General features: G+C 46.9%; 2 protein-coding genes across 3 annotated transcripts in view; one reads left to right on the forward strand and one right to left on the reverse strand.

The window, feature by feature from the left end:
* Positions 1-1,717: 1,717 nt before the first annotated feature.
* On the reverse strand, positions 1,718-2,870 carry Sft2d3 (SFT2 domain containing 3). The gene has a single exon (XM_021150220.3). The coding sequence runs from the start codon at positions 2,816-2,818 to the stop codon at positions 2,180-2,182; it is 639 nt and encodes a 212-aa protein (XP_021005879.1). The 5' UTR covers positions 2,819-2,870; the 3' UTR covers positions 1,718-2,179.
* Positions 2,871-14,691: 11,821 nt separating this feature from the next.
* Positions 14,692-25,705, forward strand: part of Lims2 (LIM zinc finger domain containing 2) — a 37,170-nt gene continuing 26,156 nt past the window's right edge. Inside the window, exon 1 of one of the 2 annotated variants that reach the window (XM_021150278.3) lies at positions 14,692-15,028. Coding sequence is in view for 1 of the 2 variants with exons in the window: in XM_021150277.2 (XP_021005936.1) it covers positions 23,883-23,893 (11 nt within the window). In the remaining variant the exon portion in view is untranslated. Of the gene's footprint in view, positions 15,029-23,584; positions 23,894-25,705 lie in introns of those variants that run through there. The other variant, XM_021150277.2, reaches the window with a different exon arrangement.

Here is a 25,705-nt window from a genome sequence, read left to right on the forward strand (position 1 = left end):
TGTCAGGGCTGCCTGGGATTCCACTTCTCCCTTCTCCCCAACGCCCCTCCCCAAAGCTCTTGTTGAAGTCAGACTGAGATTCTCCTTCCTATGCTGACCTTTCCATTTCTTCTTTTTTAAGCCCCGCCCCCCTTAATGGATGCTTTGTCTGAGTTTCTGTTTGTGTATCAGTTGTGTGCCTGGTGTCTTGCGAGGCCAGAAGTGAGCATCAGATCCCCTGGAACTGGAATAATAGGCAATTGTCAGTGCTAGGAATTGAATCCATGTCTCCTGGAGGAGCAGCCAATACTCTTAACCACTGAGCTGCCTCTTCAGCCCTGACCACTGGCCCTTCTAAGAAATCCTTTATAAAAGTCACTCCAAGAGCTGCTAACCTCTCATGGCATTACCAGCTGTTTACCTGGCAAGTTGAGTGGTGCTGGACATAAAGAGATGCTGACACAGTTGGACAGTGCACAGAAAGCTTCCCTAGCTCCGAGGGTATGGAGTGAAGAAATGGGGATTATCTGGATGCTAGAACCTGAAGGTTTCTAGTCAATTTCAAAAATAAACATGTCAGCACTCACACCATTAGAAGCTCTGTTCCTCCTCACTCATACTCCCCTGGCACAGCATACAAACGCCTTACAATCAGAGTCCATGAAACTGTACAGGAATCCAGAGACCATCCAGCTCATATTTTGAGAATGAATTCATTTATAAACAGAACCTCTACGTTAGACATCACATATCTACATATAGCATTTTTAGCACTACTGTCAAAATATAAAATACTGTTTAGAATTTTATAAAACTTATTTTCAAGTAATGAATTATTGGGACAATATTGGAAACAATTTAATATCTTGAACATAATAACATAAAAAATGCATATCACTACTTGAAAATAGCATTTCCTTTCCTGAGAGAGGTGGGTAGCTCTATTTACTGCCAGGAGAGCATAGCAAAAGGACTACTAAGGGTTAGTTGTCTTGGAAATCTGTGAAGTCGGGATATTGGCCAGTATAGGATCACATCTTGGGGGACTGTTTGACCTAACCTGTTAAGGCAACATTGGAGCAGCCTGGGAAACAATTACTTTCACATTGTACAAGCCAGTGGACACATATGAGTCTTAACCTCAGCTGGACATGTATGTCTTATATATTATTATTATACATAAAAAATGTCTGGACCCATCCACCAGTATTGTAAGTGAACTGATGGGATGTGGCTTCTTGGGTACTTTTGATGTGCCAGTCTAGTGTGAGAACCACTGGTGCGACGTTTGAAGTTGAATACCCTTTACTTTCTAGTGCATCCAGGCTCAATACTGAATAGTTTTTGGCAATAAATTACAATAGATTTAAGTGCTGATTCTCCCCAGCACCATAAAAACTACCCGCTGAACTTTACGTATGAAAAGCATTTTACTCAACATTATCAAACTACGTAGGACTTTTAACAAGCAGCAAATGTTAGGAATCATGAAAGCGATCATTATAACCTATCATTTATAACTATAGTAACTGCAGATGTAAAAATGTCCTGTATCCCAGGATTCCTTTTGCAGAAACCTTTGCAAATTTTGCCAATCATACTGGATATCTGGCTTTTTGGTCCAGAATATTGCTTTGACAAGTAAATATTTACACTTAAATATTATAAAGCACCATATTTGCTTCTTAACTGAAGAAAACCCCTGAGGTAGATTGTATTAACTAATCACTATTTTAAATCCAGTGGATAAATTTACTGTTTAATCTGATAATCTGGATTGCTTTACAGTGAATAGGAAATAAAGAGGGTTTGGAAAGCTGCCGCAGGACTGAAACCCAACATACCCCTGCAATTTCTTTAATGTAGAATGTAGTTCTTCCCAAAGCAAAGTCAGAAAGCTATTCGTTTCTTTTTTTCTCGCTAAAACTGACGTCCGTGTAAAGCCAGTTTAGTGTGAAAGCAGTTCATGATAGTTATCTCCAGACGCACTGTTAAATCAGGTATTTTCGTGGCCCATGTGACCCAGAACCGCACAATACTGAAGCCAAAGGATCTTGAGCCGCCGGTGCATCAGTTCTTGACATTCGCTTCAAGCGCACGGACTCCGCCGCGCAGTCCAGTTGGTGCCTTGTCCTTGTTGGCCTGGGTACAGTGGAGTGTCCCTAGCCTGGCTGGTTCCTCTTCCTAGAGACTGGGATTGTCACACCGGGAGCGCGTTGGCTAGACCCGTCCCGCGATTTAGGCGACCGAGCGCCAGGCGCAGCGCCGTCACACCGCCCCAGGGCAGGAGCCCGATCAACGCGTAGAGCAGCGCGGCTACCTGTGCGCAAGCGCCGAGCGCCGTCAGCACCGTACTGCGCAGGACCAGCGCGGCGTAGAGCGTGACTCCCAAGGCGGCGGCGTAGCCGAGCGTGCTCCGCGACGGCGTCTCCTCGCCGCGCAGCAACCGGCCGCACGCCGGGCCGCCCCGCAGCAGCGCCGCGCTCGCCCACGCCAGCACCGAGCCCAGCGACCAGAGGAGCGCGAACTTGCGTGCGCGCAGCAGCAGCACCGGCGCGTAGAGCGCAGCCAGGCCGAAGCAGAGCACGGCCAGCAGCAGACACAGGCCGCCCGCCACCAGGCGCTGGCCTCGCGTCACGCTGGGGAGGCAGCGCGAGCCCGTGGGCGGCGGCTCGGCAGCGCTCTGTGCCCACGGCCATCGCAGAACCCTGCTGCCTAGCCAGGCCCCGGCCTCAGGCTCGTCTGCTGCCCTCGCGCCGAGCAGCGGCTCTGCGGCCGCCGGCCTGCTCGCTTTCCCCTGCTTCAGGTAGTCCTGCAGCTGGCGGTGGAGATCCGCCATCTCGGACCCGAGTGGCGTTGGAAATGGGGCTGACACTTCCGGGGTTTGTCAACCCCGCGACCGGAAGTAGCCGGATCATCAGGCGGCGATTGGTCGGCCTGGGCGGAAGTGGTGGAGTAAGCTGTCCAGCTGTGTTCTGTAGTCTACCAGATCCTAAGTTTTGTGTTTTAGTCACCGAGTAAGTCTTGTCAGCATTAAAAGACACGAGAGTTGCTGTAGCAATAAAAGGGACATCTAGTGACACACGTATATCAATGTCAGGTGTCTAACATTGCTAAAACTGTGATAAATGAGGAATCTGGGGGAAAGGGTAAACAATTTTCTTTCCTTTTCTCTGTTTCCTTCTCTCCCCAACCCCCTTTACAAGTATCTACATGTTTACGGTTACCTCACAAGTCTAATGAAGGAGCTGGAGAGATGGCTCAGTGGGTAGAAACACTTGTTGCTTTTGCAGAGAACCCAGGTTTGGATCCCAGTACTCACAGGGCAGCTAAGAACCCGTAACTACGGTTCCAGGAAATCTGACCCCCTCGCATGTAGTACACTTAACATCATGCAGGCAGATCACCCATATATATAAGAAAAATAAAGACAATTCAAAAATTCACACTACAGAAAGTGGGGTTAATAAAGGGCTAACTCCCACCCTTACTCTCTGGGTTCCTTGTTTTGTTTTCTTAGTTATTCAAAAGTAATAACTTTTGTATTTGGAGATTATAATTAAATTTTCCCCTTCTTTTTCCTCCAAACAGTCTTTGATCTCTTTCCAATTCAGGAGGTCTTTTTTCATTACTTCTTACATGCATATATGTATAAACATACAAGTATAACCTGCTCAGTCTGTATAATGTTATTCGTGTGTTTTCAAAGCAGACCATTTGGTATTGGATAACCAATTGGCGTGCTCCCTCCCCACCCCCGCACCGAACCCCTGAAGGCTTTTTGTCTCACACTCAGCATCCCTTAGTGTCTGTAGTTCTTTGTGCTGGGTGGGTTGACACCTCCTGATCTCTCCCATCCACTCTAGGCTATCTCTTGTTCCTGTTCAGCCCGTGTTTAGGCAGTCATGTTGATGAGACTGTGGGTGTAGCTTCTGAGGAGACAGTCTCACAGCAAGCTCCCTGATCCTCCGACTCTTCCGGTCTTCCTGCTTCCTCGCCCGCAATGCTCCGTGACTGTGCTGGTTTCCATGTCTTGTCTCTGTCTACCCACGATGAGCAGATGTCTCTCTCTTGCTTTTGGTTTACCATTTCATGAGCTGGAAGCATTATTTTGACTCATGCATCAGAAATGGAACAACCCCAGCACATTCCAGTCAGTTCCCCGACTGTTCTGGGGTGGCTTGTGTGTGCCACTCTCCCCTTTCTGTAGCCATGTCTGCCTGTGTCTGCTCACAGGCAACTCGGCTGAGAGTTCCGGGACTGCCTTTTCTTCCTGCACACTTTCTGTGTTGTACTAGTCTGAATTGTGCCAGTTTGCATTGTGGGTCATTGTTTTTAGGACAGGGTCTGTGAGCCACCTTTCAGGGAGCTGCCAAGCTGGGTGAATCAGCACAGTTGTCTTTCAGTGCAGTAAATGTGCTTGAAGACTTGGGAGATGTCCCTGAAGCCATTGATTGCTACAAAGAGGCCTTGGTGTGGGAAATAGATGCTTGATCTGTAGTAACAGCTTTGAGAGGTGAATGAAGGGTGTAGCAGAGAGAGAAGGGAGAAGAGGCAGGAGTGCTGATCGGCTGCCAGACCTCATCTTGAGAGATTTCCCATAGGCCAGGATATGCCCAATTGCCCCCTTCCCAAATTCCCCATCCTATTGGTTTATCTAATGAATAGTTTGAGACTTGAAACTGCTCCCTTTTCTGACAGTTATAACCCCACCTGCTTGAGGCACCCACTAGTGTACTTGAAAAGTGTCTTGATTTATGGCTTGCTTTCTTCTGTTACTATAAAATTTTTCTGAAATTGTTACCCAAATCTGTATTCCTGGCCATGGTCACTTCACAATATTAATTCTACCAATCCATGAACATGGGAGGCCGCTCCATCTTGTATAGTTTTCTTTTTCTTTTTATCTTCACTGTTTTAATGTTTTTAATTGTGCAAGTCTTTCACTTCCTTGGTTAAATATCTCTGTCTCTGTCTCTCTCTCACACACACACAGACACACACATACACACACTCACAGGCACACACACACACACACACACACACACACACATAGTGTAAGTGGAACTATTTTCCTGATCTAGTTCTTGGTATGTTTGTCATTAGTATGTTGAAATGCTACTGATCTTTGTGCATTTTTTGCATGCTCTGCTGCTTTGATGAGCATGTTTATCAGCTGTAAGAGATTTCCTGTGGAGTTTGTGGAGTCTCTTCGATATGGAGTCTTATTTGCAAATGAAGACACACTTTGGCTTCTTCCTCTTTTGTCATCTCCTTCACTTGTCGTATTGCTCCTGCTAAGACTTTACCTGCGGGATTGAGGGGCAAGAGCGTGCACACCCTTGCCTGGTTCTGACTTCAGTGGGAATGCCTCGAGTTTCCTCTGTTTAGCTGGACGCCAGCTGTGGGCATGCTGTGTGTTGCCTTTATTATGTCAGGATATGTCAGAAAGTCTAGGACTTTGATCAGGAAGGTATGTTAGATTTGTCAGAGGCCTTTCTACATCTAATAGGGTGACATGTGTTCTCTGTCTCTTAATCTGTTATATGGTGGATTGCAATTACTGATCTACATAGGTCAAGCCATCCCTGCTTCTCTGGGGTGAAACTGACTTGATCATGGTGGATGATCTTTTTGACTTTTCTTGAATTTGGTCTGCAAGTATTTTACTGAGGACTTTTGCATCCATGTTCATCAGAAATAATTGGGCTATAATTTTTATTTTTTATTTTTGGATCTTTGTCTGGTTTTATACCTTTGTAAAAAGAATTTGAAAGTGTCCCTTTTGTGCTTTACATATAATTTGGGGAGTATTAATAGTTTGAAAGTCTGTGAATTCTGCACTGAATTCATCTGTTCCTAGGCTGGGGCATCTGTCCATCTATCTATCTATCTATCTATCTATCTATCTATCTATCTATCTATCCATCTATCTATCTATCTAGACAGGATTTCTGTGTGTGTGTAGGCTGTCCTGGAATTCACTCTGTAGACCAGGCTAGCCTCAAACTCAAAGATCTGCCTGACTTTGCCTCCCGAGTGCTAGGATCAAAGGCATGCACCACCACTGCCTGCCTGGGAGATTTTTTTAAAAAGGATATTATTTATTTTATGTGTATAGTGGTTTTGCCTGAATGTATGTCTGTGCATCACCTGCATGCAATGCCTATGGAGGCCAGAAGATGGCATTGGATTCCTTGGAATTAGAGTTATATATGGTTGTGTCTTGTAGGTACTAAGTTTTAAATTAAGGCCTCTGGAATAACTGTTGAGCTATCTCTCCAGTCACTAGTTGGGGGATTTTAAGTTCTGGCTATATTCCATTGAATGCCATGGGTCTATTTAAACTATTTCATCTTGATTTAGCCTTGGTAGGCAATAATATGTCTAGAAATTAATCCTTTGAGACTTTTGAGTTTGGTGGAAAGTAGATTTTTAGAAAGCATGTCTTTATGATTTCCTGCATTTCCTCAGTGTCTGTGGCAATGTCTCCCCATATGTCTCTAATTTTATTAAATTTATTCTCTCTTTTAGTTAATTTTGTTAAAAGTTTGTGAAACGTGTTAATCCTTCAAAGCACCATCAGTGCTAACTAATCTTTTTTGTTGTTGTTTTGGTTTTTTTATTTTGTTTTTGTTTTTTGTTTGTTTGTTTGTTTGTTTTTTTCCGAGACAGGGTTTCTCTGTATAGCTCTGGCTGTCCTGGAACTCACTTTGTAGACCAGGCTGGCCTCGAACTCAGAAATCCGCCTGCCTCTGCCTCCCGAGTACTGGGATTAAAGGCGTGCGCCACCACGCCCAGCTGAGTGCTAGCTAATCTTGATTGTCAATGTGACTACATCTGGAATCAACTAAAAAAGCAGCCGGGAACACCTGTGAGGGATTTTGTTGATAGGACAATTGAAGTGGGAAGACTCACCCTAAATCTGGGCCACACCTTCTGGTGGCAGCCCCCATGAAAGGGCATGGAAGAAGGAAGCATTTGCCTTCCTGCCCTCATAAGGGCATCTTTCTTGCTGCTGAGGCATTTCCTCACTAGTATTAAAACCTACTTTGGGGCTGGAGAGGTGGATCAGCAGTTAAGAGTAATGGCTGCTCTTCAGAGGTCCTGAGTTCAACTCCTAGTAACCACATAGTGGGTCACAACCATCTGTAATGAGATCTGATGCCCTCTTCTAGGACGAAGGCATACATGCAGATAGCACTTATAGACATAAATAAATCTTTAAAAAAAAAAAAAAACAACTATTTCTTCAAGATTCCACTGTAGCCTGAAGCCCAGCTGAGACGTCCAGCCTTGTGGACTGAACAGTTGCTAGATTCTTGGACTTTCTATTAGAGACAGACAGCCATTGTTGGAGTAGCAGCTAAACCACAGCCTGTAAGCCTATCCAATAAAGTAAGTGTGTGTGTGTGTGTGTGTGTGTGTGTGTGTGTGTGTGTGCGCGCGCGCGCGCGCGCGTGCGTGCTTTTAAAGAACCCTGACTAATACAGTCTCCACCTTAACTCCTGTTCTGTCCAGTGGTACAGTAATCCTTCCTGGGGAAGGGTCAGCCCATAAGAATGAAAAGCTCTTAGTTGTGTCTGAGGAGATTTATTGTGTTTGGAATAGAGGGTGGAAAATTCCATCCCTAAAAGTGTTCGTGATAACAAAAGACTGTTTGTTTGTTTGTTTGTTTGTTTTTGATAAGAGATTAAAGGGCACTGGGAAGATGTTTGCTTTGGAAGCATGAAGACCTGAGTTCCATCCCCAAATAACATGTACTACTGAGGAGACAGGAACAGGTAGATCCCTCAGGTTTGTTGGTCAGCTAGCTTAGACTAATAGGCAAGTACCAGGGCAATGAAAAACATGTCTAAAAAAGAAGAAGAAAAAAGTGGTGGACAGGACCTAAAGGGTAATATCTGAGGTTGTTCCCTGACCCCTCCACACATACACACACACACACACACACACACACACACACACACATATGTGCCCATATGTACGTGTGAGCACATACACAAAAAGAACTTGGTGCCTCCATGATAGCAACAAGAAAAATGACAAAGCACTCAGAAATATAACATCTAGAAAAGGAGACAGTCTAGAAAGAACCTCGCTGGGAGGCTGGAAGTAAGTGTTGGGCTTCACATACACAGACGCAGCCACAGAATGTTACAGTTCTAGAAACATTTTTCAGTGCATCCGGGTTCTCCGAAGGAACAGATGGACAATAAATATATTGCAAGGAGGGATTTATTAGATTGGACTATATGATGTGGTCTAGGTAGTCAACAACAGCTGCTGCTTATCAGAGAGGCTGAGAATCAGGTGGTTGCTGAGTCCAAGAGTCTGGGTGCCTCAACCTGAAGAAGCTCATTATGATATTGGAAATTAGCAGCAGCAACAGAGACCCACTTGTCAAAGATTAGAGGAAAATGAAATTTACTTCTGAGTTCCTTTATCAGGCCTACCAACAAAAGGCACCTCAAATAATCTGATCAAGAAAAGTTCAGCAGCTTCTAGTTGGTTTCCGGTTCACTTGACAACCAAGGTTAGCCATCGCAAGTCTACCTCTTGTCAACATGACATCTGATCACTTCTTATATCCTGCTATATTTCCAAATGCAATTAACTATAAGGTCTTAATTCTGCCTAACATCATATAATGATCTCATGGACAACCTCAAATGTATTATTCCAGACAGCAAAGTCCTTAAATATTTGGTCTTTCTATATTTCATAACTTAAATTTGATAATACATATTTCCAGTATTTAATCACTGATATTATCAATCAGTGTCATTGTAAACAAGCAGAAGAAAGAAAACACATATAATGTATATGTGTGTATCTCTACAAACATTCTGAGCACAACATGACTGTGCTGGCATAGCTAAACCACAATCTAGTCACATGAGAGGAGACAACCTCAGTTGAGAAAATGTCCCCACAAAATGGCCAGTGGGCACGCCTGTGGTGGCATTTCCTTAACAATTGATGTAGGTAGGCCCAGCTCACTTAGGTCAGTGCCACTCCTGTGGAGGTGGTTGTTGATGGTGTAAGAAAGCAAGCCATGAGGAGCAAGCCGGTAAGCAGCACAGTTCCATGATCTCTGCATCAGCTCCTGTCTCCAAGTTCCTGCCTGGAGCTCCTTCCTTGACTTCCATGGATGATGGATTATAAACTACAAGATAAAATAAACCCTTTCTTCCACAGGTTGCTTTGAGTCATGTTTTTTTTTTTTTTTTTTTTTTTTTTTTTTTTATCACAGCAATAGAAATTCACACTAAGGCATGGACAGAAACACTTGAAGCAATTACAGCACTCATTACTGTAACTGATCCTGTGTGTGGTTTTGCCAGCTGTACCCATTCTGCATCTCACCTACCCTCAGCAGCATCTCAGCAGATTCGGGTTCTTCGCATGGAGGGGTGACCAGCATTCTTATTCCTGAGGGGTCTGGACCATTCTCTATACAGCCTGGATTGGGTTATTCTCATTGACGTGGTTCAAGAGCTTCAATGTCCTTTGATACAAGTTAGAAGGTCCCATTCTTTTCTAGCCAGTGCCCTCAGTTTAACTGCTGACACCCTCCAAGGCTGAACTTGAGTTTTAAGTTAGCTAGTTGTGTGATGTGGGTTTCAGTTTAGTCTTTGACAACTTGAACACTGTGGCTGCTGGAGAATGGTACACTTAGAAACCCTTAGATGGAGCCAGCAGTTTTTGTTTTTAAATCACTGAACATATTTTCTTTTTTTACTTTATCCAGAGATGCTAGAAGTAACCAGTTAGCATCATTGCTTACTTCATGTTCCCACAGATGTGTAAATGTCTTATATACAGAGTCAACAAACTTTTAAGTTCCTCACAAGAAACAAACTAGGTGTATATAATGCACTTATCTTGCATAGTGCTTTAAACAGTTTATACCATGGACTTTCAGTGCCCTCTATGCTACCAAGAGAGTGTCTAGTAATTTCAGGTTTTGTTGAGTTGAGAAGCTAGCTCCAGATACTATCAAGTCAACTAGAGAAATTCATCCTTAAAAATTCTCCTGGTCCCACAACAGTCCGTATTAGTCCAGGTTCTCAATAAGAACAGAAGAATGGCTACCCTTGATGGAGTGCTGTCAAGTTAGCATACATGGTGGATCTGGGTAGCCCAATAATGGCTGCTCAGTCCCCAAAGCAGAGAGTCTCAGCTGTCCCAGTATGGTGCTGAGGACCTGGAGGTTTCCTGAGAGATGCTGGTCTTCAGTCTACACCAGAAGTTCTAGTAGCAGTGAAGAAATTTAGCAACAGCAGGGTAGATGAACCAGGAGAGTGAGACAGGGTAGGCAAAAGCAGGGTTTCTGTTTCCATGTCCCTTTATCTGTGCTGCCACCAGAGGGTGCCGTCTACATTTAGGATGAGCCTCCTGCCTCAATCCGATCAAGGAAAATCCCTCACATGAGTGTCTAGCAGCTTGTTTTTTACTTGATTCCAGATTTAGTCAAGTTGACAATCAAGATTAACCATAATACCCAGAGACCCACAATCCTGACTCAACATTCCCTGAACAATTAGCTACTCCAACGCCAAAGAACTGTAAAGAAACCAGACTTTAAAACAAAACCTTGTGTATCCCCAGGGGGCTGGAAGACCATGTATGTGCCCAAGGCAACATTTTGAAAAGTGATCAAAATGAGGAAGTCTGGTATTTGGCTATGGTTGACTGTAAGGAAAACAAAGCAAAACAGAACAAATGGTTGCAGCATACAATCTAAGTGTGTGTATCAATAGCGCAGGGTATAAAAGCAAAACCAACATTTAACAAATCCTTATACACCACACACACAAAACAACAGCAAAACTTATTTTGGCAGGTTTTGGAGATGGCTTTTTCAGTAGAATGTAATCCTGAGGACCTGAGTTTGATCCCCAGAACTCATGAGATAGAAAAGCAAAACAAGAACCTGGGCATGGTGCTGTGTAGCTGGAACCCCAGTACCAAGAAAGAGATAGACAGGTCCCTGGGGCTTGCTTAGACTACTTGGTGAGTAACAGGCCAGAGGGAGACTCCTCAAAACAAAAAAATAAAGGTATATGATTTCCAAAGAACAACAGCAGAGGTTGTCCTCTGGCCTCCATCTCCACACACGTGATTACACACACACACATACACACAATTGCCTGAGGTGTGCAAGAGGCCTTGCATGCAACTTTTGGCCAATAAGTAGCTTAAACTGACTTTGAGTAAACTGTGTAGCCAGGCTAAAAGATGAATGCAACATGGGATTTTGCAGAAGTCTACTTTAGAAGAAACTAGTCTTCATAAAATGACTCAAACCACTAAGCAAATAAATAAATGACAAAGGAAATCCTCGCCACCAGTTGCCATGGGAACTCATTATTCAGAGTTGCTACAGTAGCTGGTCTTGGTGGCTGCAGTTTCTGCATATGGGAGGTTGAAGCGGTAAGTTACTTGAGACCGGCCATCCTGAGGTATACAGTGAGTCTCAGGTCAGTCTGGGCTGCAGAGTGAGACCTTGCCTTAAACAGTCCAAGTTTACATCTGTAACTCTACTTCCAGGGGATTAGACGTTTCTGAGTTCCAAAGACTCCTATATACACATGGTACGTGTATATATACTCACACACACACACACACCACACACACACACCCTGACCTAGAAAAGAAAGCAGCAAATAAAAGTTGCTTTTCAAAGCATCTAGATATTGAGGCTTGTTTGGTAAAGTCTTTGCCACTTCTACAAATTCAGGGGTAGAAGTGTTGGGCAGAAATGACATTTGAATTTCTCTGAAACCTGGGAATGCGATGTAAACATAGGTGACCAGCATAGGAACAGGAAACTTTCCAAAATGTTGAAAACAACTTGCTTTTGACAAATATTTACTGGGCAGCATTTCTGAATGAAGCCCTGTTCTTGGCCCAGAGAGTGAGGCCAGCAAGAGGAAAGAAGTTTGCATTCTCCCCACAACTTATTTATAACTCACTGGCTGGTTGTTTGAGACAGCATAAGCTCACAGTACCACCTCCCTGTTTTGATAACTATCCAAAGCTTACTGCATCTCTACCAGCCCTTAGCTGGGTTCTGCGTTGTATGATGGTGAACAATCCCACCTTAAGGGGTGTAAGATTTGATTGAAACACACCATCTAGTGGGAGGGGATATGGCTTAGTTGGTAGAGTGCCTGCCTTATAAGCCCAAAGCCTGGTGAGTCTCAGCACTCTACAAGCATGGCTTAGTGGCACACCCCTGTAATCTTAACACTACGAGGTAAGATTCAGAAGTTCAAGGTCATTAACTATTAAGGGAGTTGGAGGCCAGCTGAAGATACACAAGACCTCATCTCAAAACAGCTCCTCCCCCCTCAAAAACCTGACAACTGGTTATGTTCATAAGGCATATCAACTGTATGCATAGTGTTATATGAAAGGAGGGAACCTAAACTGAGAAAATGCCTCTGTTAAACCAGGCTGTAAGGCATTTTCTTAGTGCTTGATGGAGGAGGTTGTTCTGTCTCGGGGCTGGTGGTCCTAGGTTCTAAAAAGCAGCCTGAGAGCCTGGCAGTGGTGCACACCTTTAACCTCAGCACTTGGAAGGGAGAGGCAGACAGATCTCTTGAGTTTGAGGCCAGCCTGGTGTACAGAGGGAGTTTCAGGACAGCAGGGAAACTGTCTCAAACAAACAAAAAACAAACAAAAAACAAACAAAAAAACAAAAACAAGAAAGAGAGAGAGAGAGAGAGAGAGAGAGAGAAAGAAGAAGAAGAAGAGGAGGAGGAGGAGGAGGGAGAGAGGGAGGGAGGGAGGGAGGGAGGGAGGGAGGGAGGGAGGGAGGGAGAGAGGGAGGGAGGGAGGGAGGGAGGGAGGAAGCAGATTGAGTAAGCCATGGGAGCAGTAGGGGTGCCAGTAAGCACCCTTCCATGACCTCTGCACCAGTTCCTGCCCTGTTTGAGCTCCGTCCTGACTTCCTTCAATGACGAACAGGGGTATGGAAGTATACGCTAAATAAACCCGTTCTCCCCAACTTGCTTTTTGGCCATGATGTTTTGCCACAGCCATAGTGATCACAGGGCAGACATTCAGTCAATTGTCCCTGTTTTGAGACCTAACATAGTACGTGTGACTCCTGGAATTTCTCTCTTCCCTGTAGATCCTCGGATAGTATCTGTCAGCGCCACGTGAAAGAGGCCCCTGCAGCTGCAGGATCAGGGAAGCTCAGATTGGAACCAAAAGGGTGACAAAATTCTATCATTGCCATGAAGACACTGACATTGCAAACACAAAGCTATCACATAGGCTGGGGTTATGGCTCAGCTACTAGAGTGTTTGCTTTGTAGTGACAAAGGAAAGGCTGGATTCCATCTCCACACAGATCTTAGCCAAAAGGCTGAGAAGCGATGGATTCCATCTCCAGCATTGCATAAAGCAGGTGTGTGCACAGCTGTAATTCCAACAGGGAGGTGGAGGCAGAAGTAGAAGGTCAGGGTCATCCTTGGCTACATAGTGAGTTCAAGGCCAGCCTGGGCTAAAGGAAATTCTGTTTAAAAAAACAAAAACAAAAACAAACAAACAAACAAATAAACAAAAACCAAATTAAACAAAGAGACTAAAGAGATGACTAAGAGCCTTTGCTGCTTTTCAGGGGACCTGAGTTCAGTTCCCATCACCCTCATGGTGTTTGGCAACCGTCTGTAATTCTAGTTCCAGGGAACTAGATGCCTTGTTCTGGCATCTGAGGACGCCAGGCATCTGAGTGCACACATACACATGCAGACAAAACATTCATACACATAGAAATTAATAAATATTTAAAACAAAAAATAGTAAATAGCATAAACCAGGAATAGTGCACACATAAGCCAGCATGAGTGTGTGACTTTTTTCTTCCTATCCATGTGCATAATCTAGTGCAGTAGAGTTTCATAGTTAGCCGGGCGTGGTGGCACATGCCTTTAATCCCAGTACTCAGGAGGCAGAGGCAGGCGGATTTCTGAGTTCGAGGCCAGCCTGGTCTACAGAGTGAGTTCCAGGACAGCCAGGGCTACACAGAGAAACCCTGTCTCGAACTCCCCCCCCCGCCCCCCCAAAGGAAAAAAGTTTCATAGCAAAAAACTATAAGTAGAAAATAATTCTCCCTGCTCAGGGAGAGACTCCCTGCTCAGGGAGAGACTGTGCAGGCAGAAAAGCAATAGGACTGGATGTGGACGTCTGTAAAACCCCCACCAAATTCACATGCTCTGAGGATTTCCACACACCTCCACCGCTGGCAGCCAGCAGAGCCTGGGGTAACGAGCGTTCCAAGGCGAAGAGAGGAACTAGCAAATCAGAGCAGAAAAGGAAAGTGACTCCAGGGAACAAGGGCTTCAGCTCCAATAAATGAGCCAATGCTGATGAGATGAAATTTACATTTAAGTCACAAAGTTGCTGGGCCTGGATTGTAAGTGTTGGACAATAAAGCCATTTGAAAACATCAAAAAAAAAAAAAAAAGAAAAGAATTAAGATAATATAAATGGTCTAGAGACTTTCCTGCTTTAAAGGGAAGCAGTAGGCAGTAGGAGGCATCTGGATAGCTGAGGCTGAGGACCCGTGTTTATTTCACCATGGGTTCCATTTTCTTGGCCATTTGCCCTGTGAACATTGACCGTCCTGAGAGCTCATGACCTCTTTACCCCAAGAAGAATTCATGTTTCTTTGCCAGCCCTTCTGAAATCAGAGGGCGCTGTCACTACTTTTGTCCTGTCATCCTGGATCTCCAGGGAGGCAGGCTTTTCCTTCCTAAACCTCGGTCCTAGCTCGTCCTTAGCTGACCCCAGAGTGCTTCCGGCCACACCTTCTAGGCTTGGACCTCAGGCCAAGTCTCCTGCCTAGGCAGAGGTGAGACTGGAGCTGAGCGTCTGGGAGCTGCGGTGGCGGGACTCTGGTTACCGTCCAGTCTCGCTCTCCATGTGGCTGTGCCAAACAGGCTGGGCAGCTGCTGTTGCCCTTGGAGGAGCTACAGGCAGCTCTCAGGAAAGGAGGGCCCCAGGGAAGTAGAGCATCGTCTCTGCCACCAAGGTAAAGAAAAGCTGTGTGATGTTGGAGTAATAGACTTGGGAGCGTCCTTCTGCTAGTCACCTCTGGTCCTCTGCCCGACTGTACCCTGAATCTCCCTGCCTCCCCTTATGGCCTAAGCGCTGTGCTCATGTTGCTAGGTGGGAATGGGAACAGCTCTAGGCCTTCTGCCCACCTGGGGCCGGTCAATGTGGTAGCTCACTCGGCTGCACACTGGGTCTCCTCCAGGGACACACTGGGTTTGGGGAATGGTAGGGTGGGCTTTGACCTTTTTGGTCAAGAGTTGTGGGAAGCTCTGATGAAAAGATTGCCCATCAGGATTGGTTGTCACAATGTGAAAGAAGAAGCAAAACGTATCTTGGTTTGCTGATGAGATGGTCTAAGAAAAGTTGAGTGGCTGTGGCCTGCACGGGGAAACTCTCATCTGTGCCCAGTCCAATCTTTTTTATCCCATTGTGTTGGAGATGGTGCCAAGGGCTTTGTGTATGCTAGACAAGTGCTTTGACACTCAGCTACATCCCCAACCCCAAAGTGTCCTCTGGTTGGGTGGCCAAGGTGGAAATGGCCTGAGATGCAGAGATCTGTCACTCCTGAATATTAAGGGCCATTTGGGATTGCTTTTGTGGAACTGCATCTGTCCCAGCTGAGAAGTGTAGATAGAATGGAATCTTCCCCCTCAAAGGTTTTTTTGGTCTAGCTCTAGGCTATGCTGCTGACACTGTCAAGAGCAAGGATGATTGGGAAGATGGCTCAGTTGATAAAGGTTTCTCCTTGAGGCAGAAGGGCTGGAGTTTCACCCTCAGAGCTTGTGAAACCCTTAGGCACAGTGTAATTCCAGTGCTAAGGGGATAGAGACAGCGGGATCCTTGGCTCTAAAAAAAGTAGGAGAGAAGTTGGATAGCTCCAGAGTTGGTCCTCTGGGCTCCACATGTATGTGTATGTACAACTACACTCTCACACAGAGACAGAGACAGACAGACAGACAGACAAAGAGAGACAGATAGAGAGACAAAGAGAGACAGACAGACAAATAGAGACAGACAGACAGACTGAGAGAGAGGAGGAGGCAGCAAGGGAGCATGAGAGAGTGATCCAATATGAACAAAGTCCAATGATATGTATGAAAATGTCATAATTAGACTTATTATTTTGTATGCTAACTAAAAAGGTAAAGAAAAAATTTATTCTGCCTGAACACCTACCAGTTGTATTGTTTTATTCAATATGTATGTATCTCAGAGATATGAACTGAATTGACAAAAATTCTATATGAAACTGCATGAATTCCCCTTTAAAAAATATGCTTGTCTGAACAGTGATCTATCCCAAGTCTACCTTATAAGTATATCAACTTCATTTAACTAACTTTCTTGGACTAGGGAGGCATCTCGGTCAGTAAAATGCTTGGCCTGCAAGTGTGAAGTTCTGAGTTTGATCCTAAAACTCTTTAAAAAAAAAAAAAAAACTTTAGTAGTAAATGCTTGTAATCTCAGAGCTAGGGAGGCGGAGGCAGGGGGATCCCTGGAACTCATTGGCCAGGCAGCCTAGCTTATTAGGTGAGTTCCAGATCAGGGAGAGATACTGTTTCAAAAAATAAAAAATAGAGAATGACTAGGGAAGATATCCAACTATGACTACTGGCCGCTCTATGCACACACACACACACACACACACACACACACACACGCACGTACATCATCAGTAAATGCAAGAACATATACACACAGTGTTGTGTGATGGATTTTTTTTTCCTGGAGAGATGCACCACATTACCACCGGTCTCCTCAAAAATAAAGAACTCATAGAGGACCAAAGTGACAGCTCTAACGATGTCTAACTTGCTGAGGCAATGGCTTTCTTTGGGTTAGGAATGGCTGAGGTGACTTACAGGGAGTAGGGATGAGTCAGGAGCAGATGCAGCACCAAAGCCCACCCTGGTCTGCAGCCCTGGAGCTCCCTGGGAAGCCAGCAGGAGGCTGACAATCCAAGAATTCTCTTCCCTGGGAGGGAGCTGGGAGAGTTTTCCAAGTTTGTGTTCTAGACATGTGATGTCATTCTTGTTTACCTCCTGAAGCTCACAGCCTACTCCTCCCTCCTGGAGCGAGTGCCTCGGTTTGGAGGAGACTACCAGACAACACTAGGTCATACACTGACTTACCCTTTGGCTTTCAATAGTTAATATTTGACTAGGAAACCATTCCCAGGACCAAGGCCTGAGCATGGCCGTCTATAAACAACGTAACTAAAACTTGATTCATTTAAGTGAGACAAGAGATTAGGGAAGTTTCCTGTTTCAAAGCGAATCAGTCCTATAACCATAAAGTGTCTCACGTCCTTCTAGAGAAGTTGAATGTGGCCCCTGCAAACCATCTCTTCTCCCGCAAACCAGGAGAAACTAAAGCAAAGCAAATCCCTGGAGAGCACGCGTGCCAGACTGAAAAATCCATCAACATTATTTCCCAAGGCAGTAGTCAGTTTAAACATCTGGACCAGCACTGAATGACGCAGAGGCCACTAGGAAGGACAAGGCTGGCCCGCTTTCAAAGTATGCGAACCCTTTCTGGTTTTTCCGAGATGGGGGTCTTACTATGTAGCACTGGCTCATCTAGAACCATGTAGAAGTGTTGTAGGTAGAAACAGATAAAGAAATGTAATATATCTCAAAGGAGTAAAAGACAAGGTGTACTCTGGAGCAGACATGAGTGACCGACCATGCCCCAGGAACACAGATTTAGGTCACTCCACCGTGGCTCGGCATTTTACCCACCGTTGTCCTGAGAAGGAAATGTGGGAGTGTGGGAAAACAAGGGCCAGCTGCCTCAGTGCCCGTGTTCTTCCCAGAGACAACAAAGAACTGAGTACTCAAAGGAGTAAAAATGGGCATTTACTGAGACAGATAAGCATTCATTCATTGACTTTTTTTTTTTTGATTGAAAAATTTTATTGGAAGCATGCTGTCAGGAAGGGTGGTATCTTCAGAGCCAAGTGGTCTCTGAACTGGTCCTTATAGGCTCCCCGGACTGTTGTGTCCTTTGATCCCTTGTGACCCTCCCTCCCTCATGGATTGTTGGTGATATTGGTCCGTGAGGACAAAGGGAGCAGAGACTATTGACTGGGGGGGGGTGGGGGTGGGGCGTGGGGGCTCAGAGCCCTGTGAATACATGTGGTGAAGAAGAAAGACACAAGGGACCAGCTGCAGGGAGGCAGATCAGCTTCACTTGGGTGATTATGTAATTTGGGGGGGATGGGGTGGGGTAGAAACATCCAGGATGGACAAAGGTCATTGGTTGAAGACTTAAAGTACTGAAATGCCTCATTACCATGGGGAAGCATTTCAGGAATCCCAGGTGCCAGCTGAATGCATTCTCATCAGGAGAAAGGAAGTTGAACCTGCTCTCTAATTCTGCAGGTAGAGGTGTATGTGTGTGGGGGGATGTTGCACCCCCAAAAAAAGTTGGGGAAGGAGAAGCCCTACCAATGAAGGGAGTCCCCATATTCCACCGAGCTCAGAGGCTATCCAGACGATGGAAGACTTTGATCTTAATTAGCAGAGTTTTCCTACAATCCCTCTCCTCACATTTCATTTCCTTGGCTCCAACAGAAAATACCCACAAACAGATGGTCTTACTTGACTGAACTAGTCAGAACAATACATGTCCAGTGAGTGGCTTTGGCTTGATAGGTGGTCCTGGATGATAACGGGTGGGCTTGTTGGTTGAGCACTTTCTAGATGTTCTGTGAGATGATCTCTGTCCCAGGTAGCAATGCTAATTTCTTTCTCCTACCTTTTTTTCCTGACTGCCTACTCCTTACTAACTCCTCACAGAATCCAGCCATAGCCTAGAGGCAGGGGAGAGAGCTTGGGTAGACTAGCCATCAGGGACATCTCACATACCCCATGGCTGGCTGCCTTTAACTAGCTCTTTACCCTCCTGTCTGCTTGGAAAAGCACATGACTCCCTCTACAGGGCCGTCCATAGTGGACATAGACCTCAAGGCCTCGTGGATTAGTTCCTTCTTTCACGTAGAGACAAACTGGCAAACAACTTTATTCTGGCCCACAGTTCCAAATAAATTTACTGGCCCACAGTAAATACAGCCTGTCATGGCAGGACAGGCACGGCAGCAGGAGCAACAGGAAGCTGTGGGCTACATTTTAGCCACATTCAGGAATCAGATGAATGTTCACACTCAGCCACTTTACTCTTAGTATTATATTTTAATTATAAAGCCTTACTCCATTTATTTATTTGTGTATATGTGTATATCAGTCAGAGTTCTCTAGAGGAATAGAACTGACAGAATACATTTATATTAAAATGGTTTTTATTAATGTGGCTTATAGATTGTTGTCCACATAGTTCAACTATGGCTGTCTTGTGACTGAAAGGCCACAAATCCCATAGTTGGGCAGTGTTGGAGCCCTGAAGAAGTAAATTGTAATACCAGCGAAGCAATGCCTCAGCAGCAGGACTGAAGAACCTGGCACCCAGAGGGAGGGCAAGCAGGCAAAAAGCAAGATTCCTTCTTGCCGGTCCTTTAATGTATCCTGCCACCCAGATTAGGGGTGGGTCTTCCCACCTCAAATGGTCCAGTTAAGAAAATTCTTCACAGTGGTGTCCAACTACCTAGGTTTTGGTTGATTCTGTAGCCAGGTTGACAACCAAGATTAGCCACCACAGAATGAATATGTGTTCGGATAATCATGAGCCATGGTTCCTTTATGGAGGTCAGGAGACAACTTAGCAGGGTTAGTGCCTCTGCCTTGTGGGCTCTGGGGACAGAACCCAGTTTGTCAGGCACCTTTACCCACTGCCACATCTTGCTGGCCACACTCATCTTCTCCTTTTAGTTCAGTCTGGAAACTCATTCACGGAATGGGACTTGCCCAGAGATCAGCTTCCACGGTGATTCTAGAATTCCATCGTGTTGACAAGATTAATGAGCACATTAATTAATGGAAGGGCTACAAAATCCCGCTCAATCTCTTCATGCAGGACTCTCGATAGGGGCTGGAGGAAGCCAACCGAGGCTCTTAGAGTTCTCGTCATCTTCATTTTACTGGTCTAGCATGGTGCCTAGAATTCCATCAGTCTTTGAGCATCCCTGAACAGCACTGGGCTCAGGCCTGACGAGAGGAAACATGGTTAGGGGTAATCAGGAGTCTCTTCTGTCTTCTCTGGGGTGCATCTGCCCTAAGCCGCTGCTCTGCCCCTGGTGAGCTTCTGCACCTGCATTTCCTCCTGGGACCACCCCTCATGTCACTCTGTCCTGTCCTTGACCTCAGACATCTCAGAGCCCACCTGGGCTCTTGTCTTTGAGTCACAGCACTCAGTATGTGATCCAAGCCTCTCTCTGAGTGCCCAACATCTCCATCTCCTCAGGCTAGAGACAGTGCAACACCACTCCTGTCCCTTGGCTTCACAGAGCTGTGCGTTTCTCCTCCACTCAGGGCAGTTACTACTGCCCTGCTGCCTTCTGGGCTCAGCCTGTCTCTAGGGTACCTGTTCCCCTTCCTCTCTGGTAGGTTGGGTTCGGAGCCCTCACTCTCCTGGGCCTGCCCTTACCCATCTCAGATCATTTCCTGTCCTTGGAAATAGAAGCCAGCGTTCCCTAGCTTCTTAGATCTGTGGTGCCCTGCAGGGTCGTGGATAAAGGGGAAAGAGGGGAGTGGGAGAGAGCCCGCGTCCCGCCAGAGTTCCAGTGCTTTGGGCAGGAGGATACGGGAGGACTGCGCGCGCTCCCCCCCCCCCCCCCGTGGGTGTCTGGTTGTGTTAAGCCAAGGACCCCACACGGCGGGTGGTGGACAAGGGGCAGCCCCAGGTACCAGGTTCTCAGCCTCGGGCATCCTACGCTGGATACAGCGGAGGAGCTGAGAACAAAATAGGGGCCTCGGAGTGACACTCGGCCCCGGGGATGAAGGCAGGTGAGGGCAGGGGGAGAGGGGACGCTGGATGGTTCCCACGCCAGCGAGTCTTTGGTCAGGTCCATGGCTAGAGCACAGGATGGCCTTCTGGCTAGACATGGCTCATTAGGGCAAAGCCTATCCCATCGTTCAAGCACGTTGAGCCTTGAAGATCAGAGACAGTCTGTGATTTTAAAGCTTTATTGTAGAAAGGCAGGGAGGAAGGAGAGAAGGTAGAAAGAGATAGGGAGAGGCCGGCCATGGCCACGTGGAGAGAGGAGGAAGGGAAAGAGAGAAACAGAGATAGTAAGAAAGGTGAAAGCTTAAGAGAGAGAGAGGAGGGGCCAAGCAGCCCCTCTTATAGTGGGCTGGGCTATCTTGCTGTTGCCAGGTAACTGTGGGGAGGAGCATACCTGGATATAGTCAGGTAACTGTGGGGGTGGAGTCTAGCCAAAATGCCAGAAGCTTGGGACATTGTCTTCGCGACTGATAGCCACAGACCTCTCCTGTGGGGGCTGTGGGGGCAGTAACTTTGACAGGAGCCAGGGGTCCAGGAGACATGATCGATCGCCATCCGTTCCATGTGGGTGGAAGTTCAAGACCTAAGCTCGACTGGAGACCAGGCTGTCTGTGCATAGCCCGTTGCCCCACAGTGCCCCTGTCTTTTTCTTCGCATGTGTCTGTATGGATGCAGGTTTTCTGCTCACAGAGACATCCTCAGGGATCCATTTAACCCTAAGGTTGAACTTGTACCTGAATCAAAGCTTCCACATCTGGGATAGAGTTCTGAGTTCATATTTCCTGCTTCCTCCCGCTTCCCAACACAAATCGCATCCCTACTAAACATACCTTCTCCCTCTTGTCTACTTTTAAACTCCACCGATGTCCAGGAAAGCCACCTCTACTCCCACAGCTTCCTCTTCCATGTACACACGCATGTAACACACCAACAAATGCATGTGACACACCAGCACATGAATGTCATGCCCAGCAAGGGCCATGCCCACATCTACATCTACAGCAAATTCTAACAGTTGCAAAATGCTGTGCCTGATCCCTTTGCTTCCTGACCCAAGACAGCATACATTCCATGCAGGATGTGCCCAGTAGCTATTAATCAGGATGTCCCAGTGTCCACTGTGTCCCCATGATAGGAGCTAGTCCCATTTGGAAGCTCTGTATCTCTAGTGGGGCTAAGTAAAACCCTTTGAGTAGCAGGCAAACAGATGACCCTAGATCCATAGGCAGATCCCTGCATGCCCACACCATCCAACAATCACACAATGTCCCTGTGTGGTGTGTGTGGTGTGTGAGCATTTCAAGTGGGAGGAAGGTGGCCAGGTGAATGCATACAGAGGCCCGAGGAGGACAATGGGTGTTTAAGGAATCATTCTCCGCTCTCTTCCTTTTATATGGGGTCTCTCATGGGGCCTGGAGCTAGACTGGCAGTCAGTAAGCCCCCGGTGGTCCTCTTGCCTCTGCCCTCACCAACACTGGGGTTTCAGGCACACAGGACCAACTCCAACTTTTAACACAGTGGGGATTTGAACTCAGATCCTCATGCTTTTGCCATGAACCATCTTTCCAGGCCCTGTCTTTGACTTTTTACTCTCATTGATTCCCACAAGTCCTTGCTTGATTAAACCACTCAGAAGTCAATTTCTGCTCAGTCTTAGATACTGACTCCTCTGGGTGGACAATTGTGGAAACACTTCTTCTAACACTGGCAGAGGAAGCACAGGATCTTTCACACTTTGTGTTTAACCAACACTCAAACTACAACCTGGCAGAAAAAGCCAAAACAAATGCTAAACTAAACAAAACAAACAAAAACAAAAACCAACCAAACAAAAAGTAACCCAAAACTGTGGAACCTGCTCTCTGGTGATATGAGGTACCTGAGAACGGTTCTCAAAGCAGAAATTCCCTACAGCTTTTATATCACCACATAATTTTAGGACTGTTAATCTCCTTTTATCAGTAGTGCTTCACTATAGACAGGAGTCTGGCTTTGATTTTTATTATGAAATACTGAGGACTGGCTCAGTGGGTGGTGTGCTTAGCTAGAATGTGCAAAGCCCGGGGTTCCATCCTGGGCTTTGTATAAACTGAGTCCCTTTCTGTAATCCCAGCAGTGAGAGGCAGTGGGAGGAGCATCAGGAGCTCAGGTCATTCTTGGTACATAAAAGGATGTTTGAGGACATCATGAATTACATGAAACCTTGTCCAAAATAAATAAACTGCGCGGTGTTCAGGAGAGAGAGCACTGGTGTTAGGTCTAAAGGCAGACTAAACTCATCAGACAGAAAAGATACCCTGGACCTTGTCCTCTCTGAGAGGGGACAGCACAGACTAGGGGAGACCCTTAATGCCCCGGGAGGCAGTTGGTGCCTAGAAATGTCTTGGAGGCATAAATCGGCTGTTTTTCCAGCCTGGGGCAGCTGCGCGAAATCCAAGGAAGTGCGCGCGCGTGCGTGCGTGCGCGCTCGCTCGCTGGCTCTGGCGGTCCCAGTTTTGCCTCCCTAACACCCTTAAAAGTGTCTCAGGGTGGAGGTGGGGGAGAGTGTGGGGAGGGTGGATGGGGTGGAAGGGAGGGTGAATGGGGGTGGGGTGCGAACTTGTGCATGTTTATTATAACTTCATTCCCTTTAAAAGGAAAAGTATGCCCGGAATCCGGGAGGTGGCAACAGAGTCCGGGTAGTGAGGACGTGACCGACCCACTCAAGTCAGGAGTCTTTAGTGTCAGTCTCTAGTGTTCCCAGGGTTGACACTAGCTTCGGCATCCCCTGTGCCCCTTTAGGCTGTCCCCTGCACTCCTCATCTCAGCTGCAGGCTGGGTGGAGCCGCCCTCGCGGTTTGGGCGTGTTCTTCCCTCTGCCTGGACCGGACCGTAAGTCCTCTGTCAGGAACACAGCGAGTGGACTGCTGACCGGTGCTAGGCGCGCGGCCACCATGACGGGAAGGTAACAGATGTCTTAAGTTACGGGTGCAGGGGTGACATGGTCCCGGATAGATGCGGGACAGCGGATCCTGGCGGGAAGTCTCGCGGCCCCATGGCTCCCAGGCTGCAACCCCTCTGGGACTGAGAGGGTCCGGCAGGGGGTCCCATTTTCTTCCTCTAGGGAGTGTGTGGGCTTGACAGGTGTAGTTCTACCGCCAGTGATCCCCTCGGGGCGACCCAGACCAGGGACTTGCCTGAAGTCACCAGCCACCTGCAGAGGAAACGCCTTAAAATGTAGCTGGAGAGCACTGGACTTAATAGTCAGTCTAGAGCCTTCTATTGCCTTCTCTGGGGGTGAGGGATGTTTAGATACCTGTGGGGAACTGTCTCTCTAAACCCTAAGTGTAGTGGCTGGGTGATACCCCTCCAGCCTGCCCTGGGTAGGGATCTCAGGTCTCTGTGTACAGCTTCAAGACTATTCAGATTCCAGAGGTGGGCCAGAAGTCCATGAGAGTCCAGCTAGTTTTGGTCTCTGTAGTTACTTCTGGAACATGGCGTGTGTGGCTCAAAGCTGGGCTGGAAGGTATGGTCCCCGGGCTCAGGACCCTCTTCTAGCCAAGAGCTGGCAGAAAGCTTTCTCTGTGCTGTGCCTTGCTGCACCGGTGCTCCTGGGGAGCCCTGTCCCTTTTGCATTCTTCTTTAGGAAAGGGTCCCAGGTCCTGGGAGTCAGGGCAACACCCCGTGGTTGTGGGGTAGTGGTCTGAAGATCCCTTGAGGCCCATAACGGTATTCTGCCTCAGGGACACATTGCTGCTGACCACGACTGAAGGTGTGGCTGGGAGTCCTTGGGTAGCCCTGGATTCAGAAACACTATGTACCCTGTCATGGTGTGAGACCCGCCCTTCCCTCTTGCTTTCCAGTGCTTCCTCCCCAGCCTCAGCCCCGGGTGTTCCCTCAGTGGGAAGACTGTTCTCATGGGCTGCTTCTTTGTGCAGCGTAAAGCAAGGACCTGTCCCACCCCAGGAAGGTGGTAAGGGTCTTCCCACAGACGGCTGTGGTCCCTTGCCTCCCCACCCCAAAGTCCCTGGCAGAAATCCTTACCAACGTCTTGGCTCCATACCCTCAGCCCTCAGCTCTGAAAGAAAAGCAGCCACAGAGTCAGGCACCCAACCATATCCTAAGCCGAAAGTGGGGTCTGGAGTAGAGACATGAGGCACCTGTTAAGCTCAGGACCCTTAGCCTTTTCTGGACTGGTCTGACATGGGCAGCCAGCAAGGAGAAAATTCAGGAAGGTTTTGGTGGTGGGAGAGGAGATCAGAAGATCTGCTGGCTACGGGGGTCACATGGGGACAAGGAGCTCTTTTCTGTTCCGGGTACAATTGCTCACTCCCAGAGGACAGACATGGAGGCCACAGCAGCACAGGAAATGGCCACAGTGCTCCTCCTCAGAGATGCCATCTTTGAACATTTTGGTGATTCTCTTCAGTTGTTATCTTCGAGCATTTCCTTGCTCATATGTTTTTAAGCATCTGTGAGATGCCACTGTCCAGCACAGGTTCCAGGCTTGGCTTCCCTTCCTTGCACACACACAGATCCTAGATAAGCTGGCCTAGGAGGAGCAGAGCTGACTCAGACCTTGCAGTGGGTGAGTCTCTTCTTGGCCTGGGAACTATGGCGGTTCTTTAGCTTCATGTCATACACTCTGTGTCCATTGCCTCGGTGAGGCAGGGCAGGTCTTCATGCCTGGATCCTGGCCCCACTACCAGTCCTTCACGCTGCTTGGAGCCATACTGTACCTCGGATACACCTTCTCTGCTCACACCCCTTGGGACCC

The sequence above is a fragment of the Mus caroli genome, unplaced genomic scaffold (genome assembly GCF_978045245.1).
Source record: "Mus caroli unplaced genomic scaffold, Mus_caroli_1 scaffold_19, whole genome shotgun sequence".
Classification (NCBI taxonomy): Eukaryota; Metazoa; Chordata; class Mammalia; order Rodentia; family Muridae; genus Mus; species Mus caroli.

Bases quoted from the DNA above. Each gene is read 5' to 3' on its own strand.
- Sft2d3 (XM_021150220.3), bottom strand. From the start codon at position 2,818: ATGGCGGATCTCCACCGCCAGCTGCAGGACTACCTGAAGCAGGGGAAA.